Raw genomic sequence first — 26,837 nt, 5'->3', positions numbered from 1 at the left:
CATTAGAGTGTAAGCTCCTGGGCTCAGCCATAGACTATAGAGGGGACATTGGAGTGTCAGCTCCTGGGCCCAGTCATAGACTATAGTGGGAACATTAGAGTGTCAGCTCCTGGGCTCAGTCATAGACTATAATGGGGACATTGGAATGTTCTTACCTCCCTTGCGCCCGCTTTCCTTTTCTTTCCTCATTAGGTTTGTATTGCTCTCGCAGTGTCATGATGAATTGCACAGAACTCAGGAGATTGCGGAAGAAACTGAGACAGATTGAGACATTAGAACACCTTCCCCGGGAGCTGAGCCCCTGTGAGACCACCAAGGTACAGTATAAGGGGGTCTGGAGGGGATCCCTTCACACACATTGCTCAGGATTGGCTTCCCGATGTCTGGAGAAATGATGTTCAGCTGAGACCAAAGTACACGGGGAGATAAACTGCATGAAAAAGAGACGCAGGAGATCAGCAGCATTTATAGCAAAAACAGATGAAAAAAATAAATAAAACAGGACATTATAGAAAATAAAAATGGTGATGTTTTTTTAATGATATTTAGTGTTCGGGTTTTACATTTACTTTATAATCGTAGCTCTATACATTCCGCTCTCAGATATGCCACAGATTGATTTAATGATTGTACAGATTAGTTATGAGGCAGAGGAGCCCATAGTAACCAATCAGCTGTGATCACTGCAGCCTGTCAGTGCAATGTATGGGCTCAGCACTCACAGCTCTCACTCCCAGCCACAGGAATCACATTCCCACCATAGGGATTTGCAGAGTCATTAAACACTGAGAATCCCAGCGGAGTGATGTGTGTGTTCCAGGGGCAAGATACAGATGAGAGACCAATGTACAGTATCTGACAAAAGTAAGTACACCCTTCAGTGACATTTGTGTAAATCTTTTCTTCTCTCTTTTCATGTGACAACACTGAAGAAATGACACTTGTCTACAATGTAAAGTAGTGAGTGTACAGCTTGTATAACAGTGTAAATTTGCTGTCCCCTCAAAATAACTCAACACACAGCCATTAATGTCTAAACCGCTGGCAACAGGGAGAGAGAGAGGGAGAGAGAGAGAGAGAGAGAGATAAGAGAGAGAGGGGAGAGGAGAGAGAGGGGAGAGGAGGGAGGGGAGAGGAGAGAGAGGGGAGAGGAGAGAGAGGGGAGAGGAGGGAGGGGGAGAGAGAGAGAGAGAGGGGGGGGGAGAGAGAGAGAGAGGGGGGGGAGAGGGGGGGGAGAGAGGGGGGGAGAGAGGGGGGGAGAGGGGGAGAGAGGGGGAGAGGGGGAGAGAGGGGGAGAGGGGGAGAGAGGGGGGGAGAGGGGGGGAGAGAGGGGGAGAGGGAGAGAGAGGAGGGGGAGAGGGAGAGAGAGGAGAGGGAGAGGGAGAAGAGGAAGAGGAGAGAGAGAGAGAGAGAGAGGAGAGAGAGAGAGAAGAGGAGAGAGAAGAGAGAGAGAGAGAGAGAGAGAGAGAGAGGGAGAGAGAGAGAGGGAGAGGGGGAGAGAGAGAGAGGGAGAGAGAGAGAGGGAGAGGGAGAGGGGGAGAGAGAGAGAGAGAGAGAGAGAGAGAGAGAGAGAGAGAGAGAGAGAGAGAGAGAGAGAGAGAGAGAGAGAGAGAGAAGAGAGAAGAGAGGAGAGAGGAGAGAGGAGAGAGGAGAGAGGAGAGAGGAGAGAGAGAACCTTAATTCTTCTGCTGCAGCTGCACGGCTACTTCTATTCTCCTCGTGCAGATTAGTGGGCGGTGCTGGCGCCGCACGGGACGAAGGGAAAAATCCAGCAGCACGGTGTTCTCCTGCTCCTCCCCTCACAGAGGCATATTACACATTAGTTGAGGGTGGGCGGCGCCGGATCAGAGACACAGTGACACAGGCATTGCAATGCATAGTGCGGCGGCCGCCGCCGCTGCACTATGCATATAGCTGACACAGGCAGCCAGCCAGCCAAACTCCGAGGCAAAAGCGGCTTCAGCGGTACTAAATGCAGCCAGCCTACCGGGAAATATCCTGGTATCCCGGTAGGCCAGTCCGGCCCTGCTAAGGACATGGATTACTGGAACCATGTCCTGTGGTCTGATGAGACCAAGATAAACGTATTTGGTTCAGATGGTGACAAGCGTATGTGGGGGCAACCAGGTGAGGAGGACAAAGACAAGTGTGTCTTGTCTACAGTCAAGCATGGTGGTGGGAGTGTCATGGTCTGGGGCTGCATGAGTGCTGCCGGCACTGGGGGGCTACAGATCATTGAGGGGACCATGAATGCCAACATGTACTGTGATATACTGAAGCAGAGCATGATCCCCTCCCTTCAGAGACTGGACCGCAGGGCAGTATTCCAACATGATAACCACCCCAAACACACCTCCAAGACCACCACTGCCTTGCTAAAGAAGCTGAGGGTAAAGGTGATGGACTGGCCAAAGTCTCCAGACCTAAACCCTATTGATCATCTGTGGGACATCCTCAAACGGAAGGTGGAGGAGCACAAGGTCTCTAACATCCACCAGCTCTGTGATGTCGTCATGGAGGAGTGGAAGAGGACTCCAGTGACAACCTGTGAAGCTCTGGTGATCTCCATGCCCAAGAGGGTTAAGGCAGTGCTGGAAAATAATGGTGGCCACACAAAATATTGACACTTTGGGCCCAATTTGGAGATTTTCACTTAGGGGTATACTGACTTTTGTTGCCAGCGGTTTAGACATTAATGGCTGTGTGTTGAGTTATTTTGAGGGGACAGTAAATTTACACTGTTATACAAGCTGTACACTCACTACTTTACATTGTAGACAAGTGTCATTTCTTCAGTGTTGTCACATGAAAAGATAGAAGAAAAGATTTACACAAATGTGACTGAGGGGTGTACTTACTTCTGTGATATACAGTACAGCACACTGCGTCTGTTAGGGCTCATTTACACTAGTGGATGGGGTGCTGTAAAACATCCCCCCCCATTGCTACCCCCTTTGGCTGCAGGGGCAGTGGCCAGGGGTATACACATGTCACTGCCATGTTGCTTTGCAGGAATTATACCCCCTGTCGCTTTTATTTAAGTTAAAGGGGTCATTTTGCAACTGCCCCTCAACTATGCGCAATGCGTGCCGTTGTGGTGTGCTGGTTTGTGGGTAAAGCAGGTGGTGAAGAGGTAAGTAAATAGCAAGCTGGTCCAAACTGACTATTTAACCGTTTGCGGACTGCCCACCATATATGAAGTGCGGCCGCTCTGTGCCAGATTTCATACCTAGTACAAGAACTCTGCTGAACTATCTGACATTGCTGTATCATTTTTGGTAAATGTCTTCTGCTTCCATATTTTTAAACTTCTATATTTCATGCTAGCTATATAAAAACCACACTGCATTAGCAACATTACTGGTGATTGATTCCCAACCCCATTTGGCTTGAGTGATGAAGAGAGGTAATAAGATTTACGACCCTAGCCTGTGTCTGGTCTGGTATTGGCCATCTCCTCTCCCATATTCAGGTGTCTCAAATCAGACCCAATAATGACCAATAGAGAAACGCATTCCTGCTCAGTCTCCCTGTAAATTTAAAGCAGCCTATGGGGTGGCGCAGACACCATGGCTCTTTCCTGAATGGCTCTGCCATGAGTGATGCGCAGTTTCTCCGCCGCAGTTTACCTAAAGCTGGATGAAGATACAACAAGAACTTTGCTCCACTCTGCAAGACGGCAAGCAAACCAGCATCTGACATTTATTTTATATCAAGTCAGATTCCCACTCTGTCCACTAACATGCTCCTCCTTCTCTTCCTTCTCACATCGGTGTCTTCTATCCTCAAATTATCCTTACTCTACCCCTCCTCTATACCCTGCAGCATGCACATATCACCCTCACTCCTACCCTCTCCCTACTACTGCACCCATCATCTCCTGCATTTGCTGCACCCACATGCTGGCATAAACACCAGGGCCACTAGACACGTGCGCTTATGCACATCCCACTCCCATCTTGCCTTCCTTGCCCTCCTCTTTCTCCTAGTCTCAGGTGACATTTCTCCTAATCCTGGTCCACCATTTTCCAACTGCAAGCCACATCTCCAATACCCCTCCCCCTCTGGCAACCACCGCAATCCACTCAGTTTAATTTCTATCCCCCTGCTTCCTCAAAGCAGCCCACCTATCTCATGTCCCCCTTGGAACGCCCGCTCTATGTGTAACAAGCTTACATCTGTACATGACCTCCTCATCTCTCATGGCCTTAACATACTCGCCATAACGGAAACCTGGCTTCAAAATTTTGACTCAGCTTCTCCTGCTGCCCTCTCCCATGGTGGCCTCCATTGGACTCACTCCTCCAGACCCAACAGACAGAAAGGAGGTGGGGAGTTGGATTCCTTCTATCCCCACAAAGCACCTTCCAAGTCCTTCCTATCCCTCCCTCTCTATCCCTCTCTTCTTTCGAGATGTATTGTATTCGTCTGTTTTCTCCCATTTCTCTGAGAATTGCAGCAATTTATAGGCCTCCAGGACCGGTATCGCGCTTTCTTGATGACTTTGCTGCCTGGCTACCCTACTTTCTCTCCTCTGAAATATCCACGATCATTCTTGGTGACTTCAACATTCCTGTCTATGTTAACAGCTCAACTACAGCTAAACTTCTCGACTTAACCTCATCTTTTGACCTAACCCAATGGACACGTACTTCCACTCTCTCCAATGGTAATACCCCTGACCTTGTATTCTCCCATCTCTGCAATCTTGGCAACCTCACCAACACCCCCTTTCCTCTCTCTGATCACAACCTCATCAGTTTCACTGTATCCTTGCCTCCGACCACCCATCCCTCCAAGCAGCAAACAATTACTTGTAGGAACCTTCGCCACTTTAACCCTTCTCTTCTCTATTCTACTACTGACCACCTATATGACATAATCTCTCCCCTGTCCTGACCACCTCTGTCTACAACAGTTCACTCTCATCAACACAAGATGCACTTGCTCCTCTAACCACACGCAGAATCAGGTCCCGACTGTTACAACCCTGGCAAACTGACAACACTAGAAATCTCAAGAGACATTGCCGTGCTCTTGAATGACTGTGGTGTAAAACCAAATGTCTGCAAGACTTTACCCTATATAAATCTGCCCTTCAAAATCACAATTCCTACCTCCATGCTGCCAAACAAGCCTACTCTGTCTCTCTTATTAATACTTTGTCATCCAGTCCCCGTCGGCTCTTCTCAACCTTTAACTCTCTGCTTCGTCCCCCACCCCCCCTCTACCCACTAACTCACTCACTGCCCAAGAGATTGCCAATCACTTCAAAGACAAGATTGATGCAATTCCTGAGGACACCTCCACTGTGCGGACATCTTCCCCACCCAACATACCTTGCCTAACACCACATTCAACACTCTCCTCTTTTGAACTACTACTGAAGAGGTTCCAAAACTTATCAGATGCCCACCTAACCAATTGTCCCCTTGGATCCTGTTCCCTCACAACTACTACGGTCACCCTCTTCTTCTATCCTATGCTCCCTCACCCACATCTTCAATCTCTCCCTCTCTAGTGGCATCTTCCCCTCCCCTCTAAAACATGCACAGATCACTCCCATACTTAAAAAGCCCTCACTGGACCCCACCAACCTGAACAACTTAAGACCCATCTCATTGCTCCCATTCACCTCTAAACTTCTAGAACGCTTAGTCTACAACCATCTTAGCTCCTACCTCAGTGAAAATAACCTTCTTGACCCCTTACAGTCTGGCTTTCGCTCACAGCACTCTACGGAAACCGCCTTACTAAAACTCACTAACGATTTACTAACTGCTAAAACCAACAGCCAGTACTCCATACTCCTACTACTTGTCCTCTCTGCGGCCTTTGATACTGTTGACCACCCGCTCCTTCTCAATAAACTCCATTCCCTTGGCCTCCGAGATTCTGCTCTATCCTGGTTCTCTATCTATCACAGCGTTCCTTCAGTGTCACCTACAACTCTGTCTCCTCCTCTCCATTGCCCCTTTCTGTGGGGGTCCCCCAAGACTCTGTTCTTGGACCCCTTCTCTTCCCTATCTACACCTCCTACCCCGGTCACTTGATAACCGCCCACGGCTTCCAGTACCACTTATACGCCGATGACACCCACATCTTTCTGTCTACTCCTCACCTCACTCCTTCAGTCTCCTCTCCATTACTGACATATCAGCCTGGATGTCACACCACTTCCTTCAACTAAATCTCTCTAAAACTGAGCTATTAATATTCTCCCCCGCCCCCGCCCCCCAACATGAATTTTCCATCAAAATCAACAATGCAGCCATCAGTCCCTCCCCTCACGTCAGGGTACTCGGTGTAATCCTAGACTCTGACTTGTCATTTCAGCCTCAAGTCCAATCATTGTCAAAAGTTTGTAGAATTCACCTCCATAACATCTCTAAAATTCACCCCTTTTTATCAAATGAAACCACCAAACTCCTCATTCACTCCCTCGTTATCTCTCGTCATGACTATTACAACTCCCTTCTCATTGGCTTACCTCTCCATAGACTCCTCCCCTCTTCAGTCTATCATGAATGCTGCTGCCAGACTTATCTACCTTACCAATCGCTCAATGTCTGCCAACCCTCTCCTCCAATCCCTACACTGGTCTCCATTCAGTGTCCGCCATCCCTCTCCTCCAATCCCTACACTGGTCTCCATTCAGTGTCTGCCAACCCTCTCCACCAATCCCTACACTGGTCTCCATTCAGTATCTGCCAACCCTCTCCTCCAATCCCTACACTGGTCTCCATTCAGTGTCTGCCATCCCTCTCCACCAATCCCTACACTGGTCTCCATTCAGTGTCCGCCATCCCTCTCCTCCAATCCCTACACTGGTCTCCATTCAGTGTCCGCCAACCCTCTCCACCAATCCCTACACTGGTCTCCATTCAGTGTCTGCCAACCCTCTCCTCCAATCCCTACACTGGTCTCCATTCAGTGTCTGCCAACCCTCTCCACCAATCCCTACACTGGTCTCCATTCAGTGTCTGCTTACCCTCTCCTCCAATCCCTACACTGATCTCCATTCAGTGTCTGCCAACCCTCTCCTCTAATCCCTACACTGGTCTCCATTCAGTGTCTGCCAACCCTCTCCTCCAATCCCTACACTGGTCTCCATTCAGTGTCTGCCATCCCTCTCCTCCAATCCCTACACTGGCTCCCATTCAGTGTCTGCCAACCCTCTCCTCTAATCCCTACACTGGTCTCCATTCAGTGTCTGCCATCCCTCTCCTCTAATCCCTACACTGGTCTCCATTCAGTGTCTGCCATCCCTCTCCTCCAATCCCTACACTGGTCTCCATACAGTGTCTGCCATCCCTCTCCTCCAATCCTTACACTGGTCTCCATTCAGTGTCTGCCAACCCTCTACTTCAATCCCTACACTGGTCTCCATTCAGTGTCCGCCAACCCTCTCCTCTAATCCCTACACTGGTCTCCATTCAGTGTCTGCCATCCCTCTCCTCCAATCCCTACACTGGCTCCCATTCAGTGTCTACCAACCCTCTCCACCAATCCCTACACTGGCTGCCATTCAGTGTCCGCCAACCCTCTCCTCCAATCCCTACACTGGTCTCCATTCAGTGTCCACCATCCCTCTCCTCTAATCCCTACACTGGTCTCCATTCAGTGTCTGCCAACCCTCTCCTCCAATCCCTACACTGGTCTCCATTCAGTGTCCACCATCCCTCTCCTCTAATCCCTACACTGGTCTCCATTCAGTGTCTGCCAACCCTCTCCTCCAATCCCTACACTGGTCTCCATTCAGTGTCCACCATCCCTCTCCTCCAATCCCTACACTGGTCTCCATTCAGTGTCTGCCAATCCTCTCCTCCAATCCTTACACTGGTCTCCATTCAGTGTCCGCCATCCCTCTCCTCCAATCCCTACACTGGTCTCCATTCAGTGTCTGCCAACCCTCTCCTCCAATCCCTACACTGGTCTCTATTCAGTGTCTGCCAACCCTCTCCTCCAATCCCTACATTGGTCTCTATTCAGTGTCCACCATCCCTCTCCTCCAATCCCTACACTGGTTTTCATTCAGTGTCTACCAACCCTCTCCTCCAATCCCTACACTGGCTCCCATTCAGTGTCCGCCAACCCTCTCCTCCAATCCCTACACTGGCTCCCAATCACCCAGCCAATTAAATTCTAAATCCTAACCACAACACACAAAGCCCTTCACAACTCTGTCCTGAGCTACATCACCAATCTTGTCTCCAAATATCACCCAGAGCCTCTCCCATCCTCTGGAACTCGCTACCTCCATCTATCCGGCTATCCCCTACTCTTCTACCTTCAGACGATCCCTGAAAACTCATCTCTTCAGGGAAGCCGATCACATCTCCCACTAATCTTCTACCACTTCCATCAGCTCATCCCCCACAGTTACAACCTTTTGTACCACCTGCCCCGCCCTATTAGATTGTAAGCTCTTCTGAGCAGGGCCCTCCTAATCCTCTTGTATTTTATTGTATAACTGTATTGTCTCCCTTTTATATTGTAAAGTGCTGTGTAAACTGTTGGCGCTATATAAATCCTGTATAATAATAATAATAGTAAACATGAAAATAGAGAGGGGGATCTCATTAACAGGGGGCACAAACAGCAATAAAAACTGACCGGGGTTCTAATCCCTCCCCACTCCATCTAATGCTGCGTACACACAGGCGGACTTTTCGACCGGACTTGTCCGACGGACCGAATCTGGCGGATAATCCGACCGTGTGTGGGCTCCATCGGACCTGCAGCGGACTTTTTCGGTCAAAAATCTGACGGACTTTAGATTTGGAACACGTTTCAAATTTGTCCGACGGACTCGAGTTCCGGTCTAAAAATCCGCTCGTCTGTATGCCGGTCCGACGGACGAAAACCGGCGCTAGGGCAGCTATTGGCTACCGGCTATCAACTTCCTTATTCTAGTCCGGTGTTCGTCATCACGTACGAATCCATCGGACTTTGTTGTGATCGTGTGTAGGCAAGTCCGTTCGTTCGAAAGTCCGTGAAAAGTCCGCCCGTGTGTACGCGGCATTACACTAAAAGAAAAGTTTTACATTGAGTTACTGTATACTTTACAGTAAGTAGATGAAACAGTGAATTACTATAGATTCTGTCTATATCTGCACACACACACACACAGTTACTTGTGCAATATACACTATATTCCCAAAAGTATTGGGACGCCTGCCTTTACACACACATGAACATTAATGACCTCCCAGTCTTAGTCCGGAGGGTTCAATATTGAGTTGGCTCCGCCCTTTGCAGCTAATGCAGTGCCCCAGTAGCCGGGCAGCACTTCCCTCCTGCGTCTTCTCTTCGGCATCACGGCGGCCCTGTGTCTCCTCCCTCCTCCTAGGCCAATAGGATCGCTTCTGCATTCGGCTAATCAGGAAAACATGTCTCAAGACCCGCTTCCTGATTGGCCGGGAGGAGAATCAGCGTGCCTGTAGCGAAGATTCATTCACTATTGTCATACAACTGGGTGGGCTCAGGGCACAGTGCTCTCCCAACCTTTTTTTTTTTTGAGCCAATTAGAGCCTCAGGCTCTAATCATGTGCTTCATAAAAAAAAAAAAAAAACCCCATTGGAATCAATGTGTCCGGCGCCCTGAATGTAGATTAGGGGATTGGGACGCATGAATGGGAGCCTGTGCCCTGCATTACAGGCCACCACTCCAGTGTCTTGGAAAAGTATTCATACCCCTTGAAACTTCCCACATTTTCTCATGTTATTACCAAAAACATAAATGTATTTTATTGGGATTTTATGTGATAGACCAACACAAAGTGTCACATAATTGTGAAGTGAAAGGAAAATTATACAAATAAATATGTGAAAAGTGTGGGGGGGCATTTGTATGGCGCCCCCTTTTTTGCAAGGCACTACAACAGCTTCGCCCCTTCTGGGAAGGCCGTCCACAAGGTTTAGGAGGGTGTCTATGGGAATGTTTGACCATTCTTCCAGAAGAGCATTTGTGAGGTCAGGCACTGATGTTGGATGAGAAGGCCTGGCTCGCAGTCTCCTCTCTAATTCATCCCAAAGGTGTTCTATGGGGTTGAGGTCAGGACTCTGTGCAGGCCAGTCAGGTTCCTCCACAATTGCTGACAGCTGAAGTGTAAACAAAACATTTGCGATTGGTATCAGCGAGTACAAAAAAAAAAAAAAAAAAAAAAAATGGTATCGGTGCATCTAGGGTTGCCACCTCATCCCTTTAAAACCCGAACACATATGAATTACACGGGTTCTGAGGCTTATTTAATGCAGATAACGAACCAATCGAGTTTACTTACCACCTTAATCAGCCTCAGAACCCGAGTAATTCATATGTGTTCAGATTTAAAGGGATGAGGTGGAAACCTCGCCTGGAAGATCCCCGGACCCTCAAAGGGTCTTCCTATTCTTATTTCAGGAATTGTTTTGTTCTTTTCTCTTTCTCTCTTTTCTTCTCACTCCAACAAAACGGAGTATTGGATCACAGAACGCGCAAATGTCTCCACCCAGCTGTGGACCTTTACCACCACCTCATGGTCCAAACAGGTAATACAGGCTTCCTTCTTTTTTTTGGTAAATGAATACATTTTATTGTTTTGTAATGGTAACAAAGGAAACAAATAATATAAAAGTAAAAGTAATACATAGAGAATGATAGCATACAGTACATCAGGGTTTGCACTGCACATGTAATGAAAGAACAAACAAAAACAGAATAGTACAAAATATTTATTTTTGTTTCGAAAGAAAAAATAAAGAAAAAATAAAAGGTTAAATGATAGTTTTTAACAAATCCACACAGCAGGATAAGGATTTTTGTTTTCGAAAGGTGAAAGTTATTTTCAGCCGAGAGAAATTAGATTTTAAACATAACCGTCACATGACTGAAAATAAAGAGCCTCACCCTTGTGTTAAAACTAGACACGTGCAATTCCTTACTAATTCGTTTTTTTCCGTTGAAGTTCGACAAATTCGTTCATTCGGAAATATTCAAATTAACGGAAACCCATTTCGAATTTTCGAAAAAATTCAAAAATTCATTAAAACTCAAAAATAAAAATGAAAATCCGAAAACCTGAAATAATAACAACTATTACTAACCATTAAATTATAGGTGTTGGAATTTCCTTTCAAATTTGGCTGTTAGAGAACGTAAGGAATACGAACTTATCCAAAGGTACGAACTATCCGAAATAATGAATGCCGCATCTAAACGAATGCAACGTATCGAATTAATAATAATAAATAATAATAATAAAACCTTTTTATTATTATTTTTATTTATTATTATTAATTCATTACGTTCCATTCGTTTAGATGCGGCATTCATTATTTCAGATAATTTGTTACTTCGGATAAATTCATTACGAAAATCTGAAATAATAACTAATAATAACTTAACTATTACTAAATATTAAATGATAGGTATTGGAATTTCCTTTCACATTTAGCTGTTAGTGAACGTAATGAATACAAATTTATCTGAAGTTACGAATTATCGGAAATAACGAATGCTGCGTCTAAAAGGAATGGAACGTAACAAATGACTTTTTATTACTATTATTATTTATTATTAATTAGTTCCATTCCATTTGTTTAGATTTGTATTCGTTACGTTCACTAACAGCCACATTTGAAAGGAAACTCCAATACTTTATTATTAATATCATTTAATAGTCATTTATTATTAGTTAGTAAGTTATTATTTCGGATTTTTGAATTTTCGAATGTCGATCATAAAAAAAATGACCCAAAAACCGAAAAGAAAAAACAAAAACGAATGAAACTAAAGCCGCGTACACACGAGCGGAATGTCCGACAGAAAAAGTCCGACGGAAGCTTTTCATCGTCTATTCCGATCGTGGGTGTGGGCCTCATCTGACTTTTTTTTTTTAAATTCTGACGGGCCTAGAAATGGAAGATGTTCTAAATATTTCCAACGGAACCAATTCCAATCGGGAAAACCGATCGTCTGTATGCTGTTTCCGACGGACCAAAAACGACGCATGCTCTGAAGTAAGTACGAGACGGAAGCTACTGGCTACTGGCTCTTGAACTTCCTTTTTCTAGTCCCGTCGTACGTGTTGTACGTCACCGCGTTCTGGACGGTCGGACTTCGGTGTGATCGTGTGTAGGCAAGACAGCTTGAGCGGAATTCCGTCGGAAAAACCGGTCGTGTGTACACGGCATAAGGCATGGATTAGAAATACTTCATGGCGATTTTATTGAGCATCGGGGGAGGGGATCTAGTAATGAAAAGTGGGCGGGACACCAGAGGTCAGTTTTATGTACAACGAGCAATGAAAGCCAATCAGAGGTGTCCCCCTCCGAATACTCCGGGGCAAAAGGTTAGAAGTAACATTAGTATTTACCCGCAGATTGTTGGAGGTCGGCCTCTAGCAGCCGTCTGCACAACTTCAGGGCGTCCGGGAATCCCGGCAGCTTCATCGCCTCCTTCACAAACTCCGGACCGTTGTTACTGGTGACCATGTCCCTGAAATACCAATCACTATGAGATCATCACCAGACACCGCCTCCTCCTCCAATCACCAGACACCGCCGCCTCCTCCAATCACCAGACACCGCCTCCTCCTCCAATCACCAGACACCGCCTCCTCCTCCAATCACCAGACACCGCCTCCTCCTCCAATCACCAGACACCGCCTCCTCCTCCAATCACCAGACACCGCCTCCTCCTCCAATCACCAGACACCGCCTCCTCCTCCAATCACCAGACACCGCCTCCTCCTCCAATCACCAGACACCGCCTCCTCCTCCAATCAACCTAAAGCATAGAGAATATATATATATATATATATATATATATATACACACACACACACACACCCCTTGCCAACTATACCGGCTCCTTTTACTTATTTCAGGTACTTCTATAACGCTGACAATTTACGCTTTACATATATTGTACATTCACATCAGTCCCCGTCTTCAAGGAGCTGACAATCTAATGTCCCCAACACACATTCCTATACTGGAGCCAATCAGACCGGAGCCAAGTAACTTACCAGTTGGGTTGCACCAATACCACTTTTCTAAGACCGAGTACAAGTACCGAGACTTTTTCCAGTACTCACCGATACCGATCATTTCTTTGGATGTCATGTCACAGTTTTCAAAGCACAACATTGGACACTAATATGCGGCACTGATGGCTGGCACTCACTGATGGGCACTGATGGCTGGCACTCACTGATGGGCACTGATGGCTGGCACTCACTGATGGGCACTGATGGCTGGCACTCACTGATGGGCACTGATGGCTGGCACTCACTGATGGGCACTGATGGCTGGCACTCACTGATGGGCACTGATTTGCAGCACTTATGTGTACTAATAGGTGGCACTTATGGGCAATGATAGGTGGAACTGTTTGGTAGGCAGTGGCACTGAAAATAATGCAGCACTAAAATATAAAAATTGACAAGACTGATGAGCTGTACACTGCAACGCCCATCTTGATACACCCTGCACTCGGCCTCAGTAAAGTCTAGTCAGAATGCAGCAGCGGACATCTTGGGTGTACCAAGATGGGCGTTGCAGTGTACAGCCTCTGACGGAGACGCGGGCCGTCACTTCCGTTAATGATTCTGATGGCCCGGGTCACCGATGCTGATGGATAGCGTGCGGCTGCGACCCACACCCCTGCCCCATAAGCTTACCTTCCTCCACTGCAAGGACTCTCACTGTGCTAGGACCCAAGCTCCGCCTTCTCCCACCCACTCCACCCGCCCACTGACTTCCGGGATGCAAAGGTATCAGGTGAAGCACTCGGGCAAATACTCGCTATCGGCACTGATATCGATGTAACCCTACTTACCAGCAAGTCATTGTAGTGTGGGAGGAAACCAGAATACCCAGAGGAAACCCACACAGGCACAGGGAGAACATGCAAACTCCATGCAGGTAATGTTGTGGTTGGGATTCAAAATCGATGACCCCGGTGCTGCCAGGAGGAGGTGCTGACCACTCAGCCACCGTGCTGACCATACTTAACTTAGACCAGCAGATAACTTGGTCCAGAAGCTTCAGCCAACAACAGACATTGTTGTACCAGAACAACCGTACAGCCCCACCAGAAGAGAAGAGGGTTGGAGTATTGTACAGTAGATCAGCCCCCCTGCTCCCCCCTCCCAGCTGTGACATAGCAACTCTGCACCCCCAGCTCCCCCCTCCCAGCAGTTACTCAGGAACTCCACACCCCCGGCTCCCCACTCCCAGCAGTTACTCAGGAACTCCACACCCCCGGCTCCCCCCTCCCAGCTGTGACATAGCAACTCTGCACCCCCAGCTCCCTCCTCCCAGCAGTTACTCAGGAACTCCACACCCCCGGCTCCCCACTCCCAGCAGTTACTCAGGAACTCCACACCCCCGGCTCCCCCCTCCCAGCTGTGACATAGCAACTCTGCACCCCCAGCTCCCCCCTCCCAGCAGTTACTCAGGAGCTCCACACCCCCGGCTCCCCACTCCCAGCAGTTACTCAGGAGCTCCACACCCCCGGCTCCCCCCTCCCAGCAGTTACTCAGGAACTCCACACCCCCGGCTCCCCCCTCCCAGCAGTTACTCAGGAGCTCCACACCCCCGGCTCCCCCCTCCCAGCAGTTACTCAGGAACTCCACACCCCCGGCTCCCCACTCCCAGCAGTTACTCAGGAGCTCCACACCCCCGGCTCCCCCCTCTCCCAGCAGTTACTCAGGAACTCCACACCCCCGGCTCCCCCCTCCCAGCAGTTACTCAGGAGCTCCACACCCCCGGCTCCCCCCTCCCAGCAGTTACTCAGGAACTCCACACCCCCGGCTCCCCACTCCCAGCAGTTACTCAGGAGCTCCACACCCCCGGCTCCCCCCTCCCAGCAGTTACTCAGGAACTCCACACCCCCGGCTCCCCTCTCCCAGCAGTTACTCAGGAGCTCCACACCCCCGGCTCCCCCCTCCCAGCAGTTACTCAGGAACTCCACACCCCCGGCTCCCCACTCCCAGCAGTTACTCAGGAACTCCACACCCCCGGCTCCCCACTCTCCCAGCAGTTACTCAGGAACTCCCCCCCCCCGGCTCCCCACTCCCAGCAGTTACTCAGGAACTCCACACCCCCGGCTCCCCCCTCCCACCAGTTACTCAGGAACTCCACACCCCCGGCTCCCCACTCCCAGCAGTTACTCAGGAACTCCACACCCCCGGCTCCCCACTCTCCCAGCAGCTCGTTTCCCGCGCTCCCCCTTCTAAGCTGTAATGTAAATAGAGCCGGATCTCCAGGAGAGGAAGAAGAGCTGCTGATAGAATGACTTCTGCAATAGTTGAGAATGAATTGCTCCGCAGTGCCTGCAGCTACAGAGTTCAGTGAGGGATTGTTTTGAAGTTGATTTGCTCTGCTGGGGGAATATGGAAATCCTCCAATTTCCACACCTTGGCCAGAAGTGCACATGAAATCTACGGAAAGGTTTGTTTCTGATGCAGAAGGGCCTTGGCCAATGAAAAGAGATGTGGGCGGAGCTCTTACTTTTCCAAGGCTCTCCTGATCCGATTCTTTTGGGTTGAATTGTAGAAAGATAAAATAAATTACTAATATTATCGGTTGGATCCTCCGGCCACGACAATGGAGTAACCATAGGAGACACGCCTTCGCCTGTGCCACGCTGGTACACCTACCACCAACTACAGAAGGGTATCGGTGCACAGCCAATGAGGAGTCGGCTTACCTCTGCCATTCCCTGGTCGGTCTCAGCTGGTATTTTAGAAGACATTCTGCTTTAATTCCTCGGACGTCCTTCTCTGCCGTCTCCTGCATACAAAACCACATGGGAGACTCTATGGAAGCAGCTCCCCACCGCAGAGCTACAAATCCCAGCATGCACAGCCACTTACCTTCCGAGAGAGGTCAGGGAGAGGCGGGAAGATACGAGGGTGGATGAGGTTCAGCTGGGTCTGAATTCTGTAGGCACTTTGGTTATGGATGGAGGAAACGCTCTCATTCAGGATCAGGTGCTCCGTCCTCGGGCCGAACCTGCCAGGAAAAAAAGAAAAGGGGGCGGGGCTTCTGGTTACATATAATAGATGACAGGAATCTCTAAACTGCGGCCCACCAGGTGTTACGGAACTACACGTCCCATGAGGCATTGCAAAACTGACATACACAGACCTGACCGGGAATGATGGGAATTGTAGTTCCTGAACAACTGGAGGGCCGTAGTTTGAAGTCCCCTGTAATAGAAGAACAGCTGCTGCACTGCAATGGCATTGGACGGAATCTTTCCTGTGCTAAAAGTCAGTTTAAAAAAAGGGAACCCCGCCCCCCCCATCACCTGTAGCAAAGTCCCCTCCCCCCCCCATGTCTATTCTCAATTCCCTGCAAACTTCAATCTCCACCACATAACCCTTTGAAGCTGCAGAAGCCATATTGAGCCTCCTTTTATTTGCTGTATGGAAGACTTCAGTCACCATCAATCTCCTCTCCTCCTGGGCTGTACTGTCATCGCCCACCTCTTACAAATATTCCCTTTAGACATGCAGCATCCTCTGTGCCCCCCCTCCCCCCCCAGTTGGGATTTGGACCTTTTTGCGGAGCACTTTCGGGTTCATACTGCCCAAAGGGAAAATCAGGGGGGCAATTGTTCCTGCAGCACCTCCCATTCACCACCCTGATATCATTAGTCTGAGGCTCCGGGGAGGAGTGGGAGGAGCCTGGGAACCACGGAGCGGGCATCTGATGCCAAATCACACAGCATGTAGTCTTGGAAAAAACAAAAAAAGACTTACCGACATTAAGGCCGTCTAGAGGTCCACAGTAGGTCTTGATGGCCTGCAGGAGCTTCTCCTGTGTTAACAAGGAAAAAAAAACAAAAAGAATGACAATACTGACCACACTCCAATCTAACACAGTCACAGAGGGGAAACCTCTTCACAAAGAAGACTAAATCCTCGTACACACGATCGGACTTCAAACTTCTCTGTGGATTTCTGTCCAAAGGGCGTTGGCCGTGAACTTGTTCTGCATACACACGGCAGGACTTTTTAGGTAACAAACACGAACGTACTGACGACAATTGAAAAGAGGACGTTCATTTCTCCGGCGCCACCCTTTGGTCACCTTCTGTATTGTCTGATCTTTTGCATTGGTTCTGATCCTGCGTGTTTGTACTTTGGACTAAAGTCCGATGGTTTTGTGTACACACGATCGGACCAGCCGACGTTGGACTTTTGTTGCCGCCAACTTTGTCTGTTCGCACAGCCGACATCTGTCCGATGAAAACCAAAAAAAGGTTTGTGCGATGGAGCGTACACACGGGCGGATGTTGCCTTAAAACAGGTCATTTGCATGTTTGTTGTCAAAAAGTCCGATCGTGTGTACGGGGCCTTAAGGATGAGCTCCGGCGTGTTCGCAGACCCCACGTGCAGAGCCCGCGCCAGGAAGTCGGCACTGCGGAGCGCTAATCACAAGCAGTGAGACATTTCCCCATCTCTGCAGCCGCACATCGGGACTACGTCTCACTGCCTGTGATTAGCGCTCCGCAGTGCCGACTTCCTGGCGCGGCCTCGGCACGTGGGGTGTGCGAACACGCCGGAGCTCATCCTTAAAGAAGACATTGAATACTTATCTATCCTGCTGCCCACACCACTAAATGCTGTGCAATCACCCCGCAGAGGCTGCAGGGAGACCGGCACTTCTCCTCAATTCCATCTATTCCCAGAAACGCGTTGGGAGGGGCCGGACATGTGACGTCATCGTGCACGCCGGTGGGAAATCTGGTGACGCTCTCTGGGACAGAGATACTAACATTGTATGCGGCGGCACTGTAAGTGTAGATGGTTAAATAAATAGAAGCAGTTTTTATTCTTCAGACTCCCCGATCGGTGTTTATGTCTTCTGCTGAGCGCAGACATTCAGGAACCAGTGCCGAGTCACCACGACGCTCTGAGGATTCGTAGCTGCGGGGCAGCAAGGTGCGGTTTGTTCTCCTTTTGGGATCATCTCACATGATGAAGTGGAGCGGTGCTTTTTGGCACCATCCCTGCCTGACAATTACTGGCACTGAAGACATTTCTGGTCGTGTTTTAGGTCAGGTTCACATATGCGAGTGTAACAGGGACTGGGGAGGGGCGGGGGGGAGGGGCGTGTTCATTCACCTTTTCATTTTGGGTGAACCTATCAGAGCTGCACTTACCAGGTTCAGGTGTGCTCCGCCTAGGACAGTGATGGGGAACTTCGGCACCCCAGATGTTTTGGAACTACATTTCCCATGATGCTCAGGCACTCTGCAGTGTAGTGAAGCATCATGGGAAATGTAGTTCCAAAACATCTGGGGGTGCCGAGGTTCCCCATCACTGCTCTAGAGCATGGCTTCCGTTCTGGTATGGAAAGGTTTACAGTTAGAATTGCTCCAGCTTGAACCGATGGAAGTAGGTGGAGCCCAAACCTGCAGAAGATGGAAATGAGGACAGTAGGTACCACTGACTACAGGGATTGTAGGGAGCATCCGAGTCCCGAGCCGATTGGCTGCTGTGCTGCTTAATGATCACAGTGGGTCACCCTCAAGACACGGCACCATATGGAGCACACTTTGCATTCTCTCCATCAACAAAAAAAGTGATCTCTGATTGGACAAGGTGGAGGTTGTGATGTCACCATTCGCCTTTCCACCTTGTCAAAACAGAAACGCTTTTCATACATTGAGAGAATACAATCTTACCAAAAGTATTGGGACGCCTTTACACACACATGAACTTTAACCTCTCTGCTTACCGGCACTCCCCTCCCCCTTCCTGCCCAGGACAATGTTCAGCTTTCAGCGCTGACGCACTTTGAATGACAATTACTCAGTCATGTAACATTGTACACATAGGACATTTATATCATTTTTATCATTTTTTTTTCAAATAGAGCTTTCTTTTGGTGGTATTTAATCACAGCTGGATTTTTATTTTTTGTTAAACAAACAAAAAAAGATGAAAAATTTTGAAAAAAAAAAAAAAAAAAAATCATGTTTCATAGTTTGTTATAAAATTTTATAAACAGGTAATTTTTCTAAAAGAAAGTAAAAGAGAACAGATGCGGGACTTTAAATGAGGCACAAGGGGGCAAGAATGTAGATTGGATAAGAATGTGATTTATTCTTGAGATAATACAAAAATTTCACAATTTCCTATTTTTACATACATATTAAGGCACATGGCTCTATAATGATGGTTAAAATCATTCAAAAATTGTATAAAAATCGACAAGAAAAACGAATGCAAACATGACATACAGTAGGTAGGAACGTTCATACGCTTGTGATGAATCATTATGTATACAAAACGGTGGATCTGAGCTCTACGTCGTTTCGGGGCCTTATAGCCCCTCATCAGGAGCGTAACCGTTGTATCATCTAAAAGTTAGGGAGATAGCAGTAATGAGTATTATTGAAAACCAAATGGGTAGTGATGGAACAGGACTGAATATTGCTTTCTCACCGGAAACAAGGACTCGCAACATGCATGCGCGAAGACGACACGGCCCCACATGCCGAGCCAGCCCGTGTGCCAGGGTCCGAAGCTGAGGGGGTATGCCTCAGCGGCGCCGCCCACACAAGTGGCCCCCCAGATGGGTCAGTGTGGGGAATGGAAGTGGATGGGTGTTGTGTGTGACCCCGTATGGAGGAAGGAAAGTGATGCACTTCACAACCTGTAAGAGACAAGTGTGGGGGGTGATGTGTAAATAACCAAATATGTGGTAGAAAGCAAAAACATGAAAGCTCAAAAAAACAGCAAAAAAGTGAATATGTAAGTGAGATGAGGGGGGAAGAAAAGAAAGGGAAGAGAAAAGAAAAGGAGGAAGGAGGGAGAAGGAGAAAATGAAAGGGAGGAGTAGTGAAGTGAGGGGAAAGGGAGGAAAGAGAGGGAAGGACAAAAGTGGAGGAGTATGGGAAGAGGGGGGATGGGTCTGGAAAGGGGGGGGGGGGGGGGGGGGGGGAGAGTGGGAGATAGGTAAGGGGGAAGATGAAAAGAGGAGTAAGAGGGTGAGAGGATAAGGGAAGAGACAGTGTGGCTATCCACTGAAGAGAAAGCTAAAAGAGGTCAGAGAGAAGACTGGAAAGGTGAGAGGTGAAAAGTGAGGAATGGACATACCTGATGTGAGGATGAGGGCGGATCAGCCAAGGGGATGGTGAGGGAAGTGGACAAGTGAGAGCCCATACTGGAAGGGACACTGCGGGGGGCACCGCCGAGGAGGGAACCCCCAACGTCCAGCACCAGCTGCCCAATAGGTGGCCGGGAGGCACCCCGATCCCGCCAGCTAGGACCCCAAGCCGGCCGGTCGTGGGTCTACCTCCAGGCCTGCCGAGCGCTGGAGAGTGTAAGACTCAAGCTGCCGTTATATGGCGTCTCAGGACGCCATACAGCCGGCGCGAGATGCGTGACGTCCATGCACAGTGAGAGAGGCCCCGCCCGCCCAGGGTAAGGGCAGCGGGGGGGACCAACCACAGTGTGCATCGCAGCTTCGGACCAAGGCAGTAGTGGCCAACAGGACAAGCGGAGGCCTGAGCCGCCATAGCGCATACAGGAGGAGCACCAATGTGACAGGGAACAAAACCGACACTGGGACAACCCACGTTAAACTCGATGAAAAAAAATAACCATGAATGATAGATAAGCTGAATGAATTAATTATAAAATGTACACTTGAGGTGAAGGAAATTAATTATAAAAAAATGGGAAACATATGAGAAAATGGTAATTTTTCTACTTCATTGATTTGCACTGACGGGCACAGGTAAGGCGGCACCGATGAGGCACAGGTAAGGCGGCACCGATGACGCACAGGTAAGGCGGCACCGATGACGCACAGGTAAGGCGGCACCGATGACGCACAGGTAAGGCGGCACCGATGACGCACAGGTAAGGCGGCACCGATGACGCACAGGTAAGGCGGCACTGATGACGCACAGATAAGGCGGCACTGATGACACACAGATAAGGCGGCACTGATGACGCACAGATAAGGCGGCACTGTGGGCACAGGTAGGTGGCAATGGCAGGTGGGCACAGATGAGCATGCGGCAGCTCTCCTTGATCGGGACCGATATCCCTCTGAGAGCCGCCGGTGATCGGCTTTTTTTTTCCTCCTCACTATCATCGCGAGGATAAAAAATAGCTGATTACCGGCTCTGTTTACATCACATGATCAGCTGTCATTGGTTGACAGCTGATCATGTGATAAGGGTTCAGGATCGACCCCTCACTCCGATCTGTGATCAGCCGAATCTCATAGACCCGCTGATCACAGAGCGTGCTGCAGGCTGCTCGGGCACAGGACGACGTCTACTGATGTACTCCCAGCAAAGTAAGTCCGCTCTGTGGCCGTCATTCGGCTATGGCGCAGATCTGAAGGAGTTAATGACCTCCCAGTCTTAGTCCGGAGGGTTCAATATTGAGTTGGCTCCGCCCTTTGCAGCTATAACAGCTTCACCTCTTCTGGGAAGGCCGTCCACAAGGTTTAGGAGGGTGTCTATGGGAATGTTCGATCGTTCTTCTAGATGAAGATATATTTATAGTGCCACCTATAGGCACAAAACACACAAGGGGGGGAGGGGTTTACTTCCTCATTAAAGTTCATGTGTGTGTAAATGCGGGCGTCCCAATACTTTTGGTGTGTGTTCCCCGATTGGCGCCCATGCCGGCACCGGATGCCACAAGCATGGCACACACATACATTGGTCCAAGCTGGAGAAAGAAATGAAGGAAATACGATCTTCCAGTTCCTATGGGGGGAGATTTCCTAAAACTGGAGCACTCAGAATCTGGTGCAGCTCATCATGGGAGCCAATCAGCTTCTAACCTCAGCTTGTCCAATGAAGCTTTGACAAAAATCCCTGGAAGCTGATTGGTTCCTATGCAGAGCTGCAGCAGATCCTGTGTGGACCAGTTTTAGTAAATCTCCCTCCCCTCCCCCGATAGGAGATGCTGCATTGTGCACATCCCCCACCACTAGGACACAACAATGGAAATATAAAAATGTGGAGATTTTACCAGCTGAGGAGGTCCGGCCACCACACAGGAAGGAAGTCCGACGTCCCTCAATGTCAGCAGCATGCCTACAGGGGGGGCAACACCAGAGATGAGGAAACACTGGGCAAGTCAGAAATGATAGAGATCAGGGATATCCAATCACTGGAACCTCCAGATATTCCAGAACTACAAGTCCCATGAGGCATTGCAAGACTCTGACAGCCACAAGCCTGACACCCAGAGCCAGAGGCATGATGGGACTTGTAGTTCTGCAACAGCTGGAGGTCCGATAATTGCATCTCTCTGATTATAGATGATGAGTCTGTCACCGGCATTAACCCCTCGCCAACCGCCCCATATGGTGACCCGTCCAATGGCAGAGCGATGACCCTTCACCGCCCATCACATGACTTGCCTGATAAACCTCCCACATTGGCCCAATTCATCCGGGTCACAAACAAGGTGTTCAGATGAGACGACTTCAGCCTGCGATGGGAATATACAGAGAGAGCGTTATATATATATATATTATATTCAACCAATCAGAAGAGGGAATACATCTTACTTGTTCTCATGCATCAGCCTCTGTGTCCCTTCTCCACAATTAAAGAGATACCTACAAGAGAGGAAACACAGAGGACAGGGGACCGATGACATCACAGGGGACCGATGACATCACAGGGGACATCACAGGGGACCGGGGACATCACAGGGGACCGATGACATCACAGGGGACCGATGACATCACAGGGGACCGATGACATCACAGGGGACCGATGACATCACAGGGGACCGATGACATCACAGGGGACAGGGGACCGATGACATCACAGGGGACAGGGGACCGATGACATCACAGGGGACAGGGGACCGATGACATCACAGGGGACAGGGGACCGATGACATCACAGGGGACAGGGGACCGATGACATCACAGGGGACCGATGACATCACAGGGGACAGGGGACCGATGACATCACAGGGGACAGGGGACAGTGGACCGATGACATCACAGGGGACAGGGGACCGATGACATCACAGGGGACCGATGACATCACAGGGGACCGATGACATCACAGGGGACCGGGGACCGATGACATCACAGGGGACCGGGGACCGATGACATCACAGGGGACAGGGGACCGATGACATCACAGAGAGCCAGAGACACGATGACATCACAACCCTCATCTGCTGCCACTGTGTCCCCAATACCCCACATGTGGCTCCGAAATCACCCCAAATCCCTGAACAGTGTTCCCAGGATGTCGGCCTTCTCTATGGAGATGTAGACTCCTCCTCTCATTAGTTCTCCCCCCACCCTATAGAACCCCAAAGGCCACAGACTGCACTTCTCTGTGTGACCCCTCCTGCCCCCAGCACCCCTCCCCCTCCTCACTGTGACCCCTCCTGCCCCCAACACCCCTCCCCCTCCTCACTGTGACCCCTCCTGCCCCCAACACCCCTCCCTCTCCCCACTGTGACCCCTCCTGACCCCAGCACCCCTCCCCCTCCTCACTGTGACCCCTCCTGCCCCCAACACCCCTCCCCCTCCCCACTGTGACCCCTCCTGACCCCAGCACCCCTCCCCCTCCCCACTGTGACCCCTCCTGCCCCCAGAACCCCTCCCCTTCCCCACTGTGACCCCTCCTGCCCCCAGCACCCCTCCCCCTCCCCACTGTGACCCCTCCTGCCCCCAGCACCCCTCCCCCACTGTGACCCCTCCTGACCCCAGCACCCCTCCCCTTCCCCACTGTGACCCCACCTGACCCCAGCACCCCTCCCCCTCCCCACTGTGACCCCTCCTGCCCCCAGCACCCCTCCCCTTCCCCACTGTGACCCCTCCTGACCCCAGCACCCCTCCCCCTCCCCACTGTGACCCCTCCTGCCCCCAGCACCCCTCCCCCTCCCCACTGTGACCCCTCCCCCTCCCCACTGTGACCCCTCCTGCCCCCAGCACCCCTCCCCTTCCCCACTGTGACCCCTCCTGCCCCCAGCACCCCTCCCCCTCCCCACTGTGACCCCTCCTGCCCCCAGCACCCCTCCCCCTCCCCACTGTGACCCCTCCTGCCCCCAGCTACCCTCCCCCTCCCCACTGTGACCCCTCCTGCCCCCAGCTACCCTCCCCCTCCCCACTGTGACCCCTCCTGACCCCAGCACCCCTCCCCTCCCCCACTGTGACCCCTCCTGACCCCAGCACCCCTCCCCCCTGTGACCCCTCCTGACCCCAGCACCCCTCCCCTTCCCCACTGTGACCCCTCCTGACCCCAGCACCCCTCCCCTTCCCCACTGTGACCCCTCCTGACCCCAGCACCCCTCCCCCTCCCCACTGTGACCCCTCCTGACCCCAGCACCCCTCCCCCTCCCCACTGTGACACCTCCTGACCCCTCCTGCCCCCAGCACCCCTCCCCCTCCCCACTGTGACCCCTCCTGACCCCAGCACCCCTCCCCTTCCCCACTGTGACCCCTCCTGACCCCAGCACCCCTCCCCTCCCCCACTGTGACCCCTCCTGACCCCAGCACCCCTCCCCCTCCCCACTGTGACACCTCCTGACCCCAGCACCCCTCCCCCTCCCCACTGTGACCCCTCCTGACCCCAGCACCCCTCCCCCTCCCCACTGTGACCCCTCCTGCCCCCAGCACCCCTCCCCCTCCCCACTGTGACCCCTCCTGACCCCAGCACCCCTCCCCCTCCCCACTGTGACCCCTCCTGCCCCCAGCACCCCTCCCCTCCCCCACTGTGACCCCTCCTGACCCCAGCACCCCTCCCCTTCCCCACTGTGACCCCTCCTGCCCCCAGCACCCCTCCCCTTCCCCACTGTGACCCCTCCTGCCCCCAGCACCCCTCCCCTTCCCCACTGTGACCCCTCCTGCCCCCAGCACCCCTCCCCTCCCCCACTGTGACCCCTCCTGATCCCAGCAGCCCTCCCCTTCCCCACTGTGACCCCTCCTGCCCCCAGCACCCCTCCCCTCCCCCACTGTGACCCCTCCTGCCCCCAGCACCCCTCCCCTCCCCCACTGTGACCCCTCCTGATCCCAGCAGCCCTCCCCTTCCCCACTGTGACCCCTCCTGCCCCCAGCACCCCTCCCCTTCCCCACTGTGACCCCTCCTGCCCCCAGCACCCCTCCCCTCCCCCACTGTGACCCCTCCTGATCCCAGCAGCCCTCCCCTTCCCCACTGTGACCCCTCCTGCCCCCAGCACCCCTCCCCTTCCCCACTGTGACCCCTCCTGCCCCCAGCACCCCTCCCCTCCCCCACTGTGACCCCTCCTGATCCCAGCAGCCCTCCCCTTCCCCACTGTGACCCCTCCTGCCCCCAGCACCCCTCCCCCTCCCCACTGTGACCCCTCCTGCCCCCAGCACCCCTCCCCTCCCCCACTGTGACCCCTCCTGCCCCCAGCACCCCTCCCCTCCCCCACTGTGACCCCTCCTGCCCCCAGCAGCCCTCCCCTTCCCCACTGTGACCCCTCCTGACCCCAGCACCCCTCCCCCTGTGTGACCCCTCCCCTCTGTGTGGCCCCTCCCCTCCCCTCTGTGTGGCCCCTCCCCCGGTGTGGCCCCTCCCCCGCTCACCGGTTGTGCTCGGAGAAGAGGTAGAGGGAGGCCCCGGTGTCGCGGCTCCCGGAGGCCACGGTCTGTACATAGAAGGTGTGGGGCCCGAGGGTTCCGGTCCGGCTCAGCTTCTCCTTGTTCTTGATGTGTCGGAGGGTCTCTCGGGGCGCTTTGCTCTTCCGGGCACTGAAGGCCCGAGCCTCGGCCTGGGACATGATAAGAGGCCGGCACAGGCGCCTCCACAGCAGGTCACAGATCCCCATACAGCCCGGAGACTGGCCGCTCACCGGAACACGTGCTTCCTGGCCGTCCAATCAGGACCCGGCCCTCCGTGTGACTGACAGGCAGCTCCCCAATCAGAGCCCAGCATCCCGACTGACAGCCAATGGGAGGGCGGCGATCCGGGAACCTGGCAACAATCTTCCAATCAGAGTAAAGTCTTCGGAACTTTTATCCCATCGCAACTCACTTCCTCTACTAATACCCCGCCCCTTTTGGTTCCCCGTCGAAATCTGTTCCCCCTGTCTCTCGGCGGAGATCGGAACTCCGCCTCTCCAGCCCTCTGCACTGCCGCTCCTCCTACATCCTTCTACCGTCCCCGCCCCCGTGCGCGTCCCCGTGCGCGTCCCCTGTACAATGTTATTAGTCCATCCACACAAATATATATGTATATATTATCACTCCTATATATGTATATATTATCACTCCTATATATGTATATATTATCACTCCTATATATGTATATATTATCACTCCTTATATATGTATATATTATCACTCCTATATATGTATATATTATCACTCCTTATATATGTATATATTATCACTCCTATATATGTATATATTATCACTCCTATATATGTATATATTATCACTCCTATATATGTATATATTATCACTCCTATATATGTATATATTATCACTCCTATATATGTATATATTATCACTTCTATATATATGTATATATTATCACTCCTATATATGTATATATTATCACTCCTATATATGTATATATTATCACTCCTATATATGTATATATTATCACTTCTATATATATGTATATATTATCACTCCTATATATGTATATATTATCACTCCTATATATGTATATATTATCACTCCTATATATGTATATATTATCACTCCTTATATATGTATATATTATCACTCCTATATATGTATATATTATCACTCCTATATATGTATATATTATCACTCCTATATATGTATATATTATCACTCCTTATATATGTATATATTATCACTTCTATATATGTATATATTATCACTCCTATATATGT

General features: G+C 50.6%; 1 protein-coding gene across 8 annotated transcripts in view; it reads right to left on the bottom strand.

Annotated features, from left to right (window-relative positions):
• LOC141121310 (zinc phosphodiesterase ELAC protein 2-like) overlaps window positions 1-26,118 on the bottom strand; it is a 116,680-nt gene extending 90,562 nt beyond the window's left edge. The window contains exons 1-9 of one of the 8 annotated variants that reach the window (XR_012240419.1): window positions 25,558-26,097; window positions 22,549-22,599; window positions 22,399-22,469; window positions 22,005-22,069; window positions 16,758-16,815; window positions 15,867-16,005; window positions 15,701-15,783; window positions 12,360-12,772; window positions 403-430 (exon numbers count right to left, since the gene is read on the bottom strand). Coding sequence is in view for 4 of the 8 variants with exons in the window: in XM_073611078.1 (XP_073467179.1) it covers window positions 235-430; window positions 15,701-15,783; window positions 15,867-16,005; window positions 25,558-25,799 (660 nt within the window). In the remaining 4 variants the exon portion in view is untranslated. Of the gene's footprint in view, window positions 1-155; window positions 431-1,675; window positions 1,822-9,735; window positions 10,105-12,359; window positions 12,773-15,103; window positions 15,784-15,866; window positions 16,006-16,757; window positions 16,816-19,085; window positions 19,367-19,451; window positions 19,663-22,004; window positions 22,070-22,398; window positions 22,470-22,548; window positions 22,600-25,557 lie in introns of those variants that run through there. The other 7 variants (XR_012240421.1, XR_012240420.1, XR_012240418.1 and 4 more) reach the window with 7 other exon arrangements.
• Between the last annotated feature and the right edge of the window lie 719 nt (window positions 26,119-26,837).

Source organism: Aquarana catesbeiana, unplaced genomic scaffold, assembly GCF_042186555.1.
Source record: "Aquarana catesbeiana isolate 2022-GZ unplaced genomic scaffold, ASM4218655v1 unanchor106, whole genome shotgun sequence".
Lineage (NCBI taxonomy): Eukaryota > Metazoa > Chordata > Amphibia > Anura > Ranidae > Aquarana > Aquarana catesbeiana.
Note: the sequence above shows the minus strand (reverse complement) of the source record. Positions and strands in the feature narration are given on the sequence as shown.